Raw genomic sequence first — 5,000 nt, 5'->3', positions numbered from 1 at the left:
TTCAGGTTTGCCCTGGGTGTGTCAGGAGAGGCTGAGAGCTTTGTATGTGTGTGTGTGTGTGTGTGTATGTGTGTGTGTGTGTGTGTGTGTGTGTTGTTTGTGTGTGTGTGTGTGTGTGTACCTGTAAGCGGGCTGTTGTTGAATGTCCAGGTGATGCTGGGTGTAGGTGTGCCCTGGGCGTGGCAGGACAGGCTGAGCGGCTGCCCTCGGTTGAGAGTAACGTCTCCGGGCAGCTCTTTGAAGGCGGGCCGCATGTTGACCGACAGCTGGATGTCCTGTCGAGTGGAGCCGGCGGCGTTGGTGGCCACACAGGTAAACACACCTGCGTCGCCAGGCTGCAATGACAACACACACACACACATAAACACACTCAACTGCATCAATGAATTGTTTAACACACCTGCTTCACTGCCTTAGGTACCATCATTTTGAAATTTCATTGTTAGCCTAATGTACCTCATAACATTCTATGTGAATTAAACATTTGAAACAAAGTATAGTATAGCTCTCTCTATCACACACACACACACACACACACACAAACACACACACACACACACACACACACACACCTCAGCCCTCTCGATGATGAGTTCTCCTGAGCGGAGCGTGGTGAATTTTCCCGGGAGGTTGGGCACCAGGAGCCCGCCCTTCTCCCAGGTGACCCGAGGTTCCGGCTGACCCTGAGCGGCGCATGGCAACAGTGCCTGGAAACCCTGGATGACTGACAGTTCCGACTGGCCAACAGGAATCATGGGCGGGACTGAAGGGAACAAAAGAATAATGGTGGGTTGCACCAACGTGGTTTAAATGAATCCTAGTTTAGGCCTAAACTAGGTTTAGTAAATCTATTACTAAAATCTATTATAATTAGAGTGACAAACTGCAGCATGGAGTGTCCTGCTAGTTCTGTATGTCAATGGTTCTGCTGTTCTTCTGGTTCTAGGTTCTACCAGTTCTGTATGTTCTGTGTCCTGATCATTCTGGATGATGAAACTAATGCAGTGGCCCTGTGTTGTACTGGTTCTAGCAGTTCTGTGCTTTGTTTGTTCCATTCATTCTGGATGATGAGTCTGATGTTATGGTTCTGTGTTCTTCTGGTTCTAAGCGTTCTATGTTCCACTCACTCTGGACGATGAGTCTGATGTCATGGCTGGCCCTGCCCGCGGTGTTGTGGGCGGAGCAGGTGTAGAGACCCGCGTCACCGCGCTGGACGGCCGTGATGCGCAGGGTTCCGTTGGCGAAGACACGCAGGTGTGTGCCATCCACCAGGGGGCGCCGGTCCCTGTGCCAGCTCACCTCGGGGGGAGGCTGCCCGTCCGCACCACACTCCAGGCTGGCCAGCTGGCCCAGCACAGCGGAGTACTCCGACCGCGGAACACTCAACACCGGGGGCACTGGGGGGGGGGGGGGGGGGGGGGGGGGCAGAGGGGGCATTAGACAGACACAACTACCTCATCACACGCCATATGGTTGTAGTGTATATGCACTGGGGGGGCAGAGGGGGCATTAGACAGACACAACTACCTCATCACACGCCATATGGCTGTAGTGTATATGCACAGATGGCAGGATGCAGGATCATGACCATGTGATGTAGATATGTGTAGAATGCATAAGCACTGATGTCATGACCATGTGATGTAGATATGTGTAGAATGCATAAGCCCTGATGTCATGACCACAACACTTACTGTCCCCTTAATACAGCTGCTTGGTATAAATGTGCATTAAGCTCTCACAGCAAAACAGTTACAGTTAGAGCAGCTGTGGCCATGTCTATTGATCTCTATTATTGCACTGATGATGGTCTGAATGGGACTGAAGACGTTTTGCACTTTGGGAGCACTTTTCACTGACTGGATTAAAAATTGCATCAGCAACATTGTTGTGCAAGTTCTTTCTAGACTGAAGCATTGATCTCCATTAGCCATGTTCCTGTTCCGCCACCTATACCCCACCCAGAACATGCTCCTGTTCCGCCACCTAGTCCCCTCTTAGAACATGCTCCTGTTCCGCCACCTAGTCCCCTCTTAGAACATGCTCCTGTTCCGTCACCTAGTCCCCTCTTAGAACATGCTCCTGTTCCGCCACCTAGTCCCCACCCACAACATGCTCCTGTTCCGTCACCTAGTCCCCTCCTAGAACATGCTCCGTACCTTGCAGAACCAGGCGGATTCTACCCACGGCAGTGCCAGCTGCGTTCTGAGCCAGGCACTGGTAGGTTCCGGCATCGCCCAGGGTAACCCGAGAGAACTTGAGGGCTCCATTGGACAGAAGAGCCATCCGGTGCCCTGAGGAACATACAAGCATGAGGAACACACACAGAACATACACAAAACACACATGGATGAGGAACAGACACAAAACACACACGGATGAGGAACACACACAGATGAGGAACACACAATACACACACGGAACACACTCAGAATGAGGAACACACATGGAACAAACACAGATGAGGAACACACACGGATGAGGAACACACACAGAACACACACGGATGAGGAACACACACCAATGAGAGGCCTTTAGTTAGAGAGGTTTCACCAGGAGCTTCTTAATAAATACAAACAATGCAACTTGCTCTGGACTTCCACATCAAATGACATAAGTGTACATGAGTGTCCTCTGTAACCAGCAGCTGGACACGAGCACTTGGAGCACGTTCAGCACCTAGCAACAGAGTTGAATGCCTCACCGGTTGCCAGGGGAACGCCCTCCCTCTGCCAGGTGATGGAGGGTCGGGGGAAGCCTGTGACATCACAGGGCAGGACGACACCCTGGTGCAGCACCACCTGGACTTCCTCGGCCATGGGTCTGACCTCTGGAGGCTCTACATCGACACAGGAGAGGAGAGGTTGGGCTCTTACAGTGGACACAGGAGAGGAGTTAATTACTTAATGAATTAAAGCAACACCATGGAGTTTTTCAACCTTCATGATATATTTCCAAGACCCTTGTGATGGTACATCAACTTACAATAGGTTGAATGACACGTATGCCATAGCCTGACGGGGTCTGTATCGCTTTTACTGGCACTACAGAACATAACAGATGAGTCTTTAGACCCCTCTTGAAAGACCCAAAGCTATCGCAAGAATGCAGAACACTAAGCAACTCATTCCACCAATGAGGAACCACCGAGGAAACGAGACATGAAGTACGGGGGAAGTCGTGAGGTGGGGGCTGATGTAGGGCGGGGCTCACCTTGCACGCTGAGAGTGACATGTTTGTAGGCCACGCCTGCAGGGTTGCGGGCTGCACAGGTGTACCTCCCTGCATGGCTTGGGAGACTAGCAGTGATCTCCAGAGCACCTGCACACACAGACGCACACACAGACACACACACACACAGACATACACACACACAGACACACACACACACACACACACACACACACACAGACACACACATATTCACAACTTAGTAAAGTCATGTGTGAATGCATACTACATGCATTATGTAGCCTGTCACATCTGATGACTGCTTAGTCTGGGAAACCTCAGCCTTTGTACCAAAATACTCATGTGAAGATAATATGAGTCATATTGTGGTGTACTGAAGCTGTAGTGATCCATCTTTAAAACAATCTGATTACAAAGGACACCACTTTATTGTGTCCATTTACATTTACATTTATTCATTTGCTAGGTACTTTTATCCTAAGCGACTGACAGTAAATGAATAACATTATTAACATTATTATTTAGGATATTGATGTATCCTTTGGTATTCCCTCACAGCATATATAAGCATCACTAACAGCATCTCTGTAAATCTAGTGGTAGGTCAGATGTGGTTCTGTGTGCAGCCTGTAGGGGGGCGGGTGAGGTGTGGTTCTGTGTGCAGCCTGTAGGGGGCGGGTGAGGTTCGGTTTTGTGTGTACCCGTGGGCAGGACCCGGTGACTACCCCCCCGGGAACCCAGCTGGGCGCCGCTCTTGGTCCAGCTGACGGTTGGTTCTGGACGGCCTGTTGCCTGGCAGGGCAGAACCACGGGAGACATCTTAATCGCCGTGACGGTGGTGACATCATCCTCGATGGTCGGGGGGACTTCAGGACACAGAAACAGCAGAGACCTTACGTCAACTCACAGGGCTACTGCACAATATGTGTATGTGTGTGTGTATACAGTATGTTTGCATTGCAACACAGAGGGAGCTTATGCCTTATCCTCCCAGAAAATTACTCACACTAGTGTGTAAATATTTATGACTTCCAACACTGCAATAGTAGACGACATGCAACTGCAATGTCCAGCAAAGAATATCGCTACAGCTACGCTACATTACAGTTTTTGCCCATTGGTTGAACACTTTTTGCAAAACTCGGCTCATTGCGTCAAAACTTTACACACAAGCACACAAGACACAACACTGGGAAATAAACCATTCACATCTATGTCCAATTGAAACACTGCTATCAAAACCTAACAATCCTTTGTCAAAATGTCACTTTAATGACAAAATGAAACACACTTGCATCATATGAATACACTTTCAGATTAGTAGCAACACACTAGTGTACTTTATTTAAAACACCGCAGTCTTTCATTTACACTGCTTTTATTCAGTTCATCAGTTAGCATTCGGTGAAGCTCAATGTAACACTTACAGTTTGTTTTCCAAAAATGAAAGCACTGAAAGGTTACAAATGACATCAACTCAATACTGTACATCACAGTACTATACTTTACAGTACAGTACAGTAAATGCAGTAACACAAAAATAAAATAAAAACAAAAATACACTACTGTAAAACAGGCTTAGATGTGGTGGACTCTATGCCCAGCTTCCCTCATTGTCAGGCCATGATTTATCACATGATCCACTAAAGTTTCTCTAATATCATCTGAAATATTGTTCCGCGCAAAGCCTCTTCCTCCTACTCCTCTCTCTCTCTTCCTCTTCCTCTTCCTCCACCTCTTGCTCTCCCTGCCTCCATGCTTGCAAAGTTCTCAAAATCGCTCAACTGAGGCCTGTTTGTGGCTGGCTG

General features: G+C 48.5%; 1 protein-coding gene across 1 annotated transcript in view; it reads right to left on the bottom strand.

Moving 5' to 3' along the window:
* The window catches only part of LOC121715028 (hemicentin-1-like), a 125,387-nt gene that overhangs the window by 24,978 nt on the left and 95,409 nt on the right, over nt 1-5,000 (bottom strand). Inside the window, 7 exon segments of the mRNA XM_042100316.1 lie at nt 122-335; nt 573-763; nt 1,128-1,397; nt 2,160-2,294; nt 2,705-2,839; nt 3,214-3,321; nt 3,894-4,058. Coding sequence (XP_041956250.1) covers nt 122-335; nt 573-763; nt 1,128-1,397; nt 2,160-2,294; nt 2,705-2,839; nt 3,214-3,321; nt 3,894-4,058 — 1,218 coding nt within the window.

This window comes from Alosa sapidissima, chromosome 8, assembly GCF_018492685.1.
Source record: "Alosa sapidissima isolate fAloSap1 chromosome 8, fAloSap1.pri, whole genome shotgun sequence".
In the NCBI taxonomy this organism is placed as follows: Eukaryota; Metazoa; Chordata; class Actinopteri; order Clupeiformes; family Clupeidae; genus Alosa; species Alosa sapidissima.
Note: the sequence above shows the minus strand (reverse complement) of the source record. Positions and strands in the feature narration are given on the sequence as shown.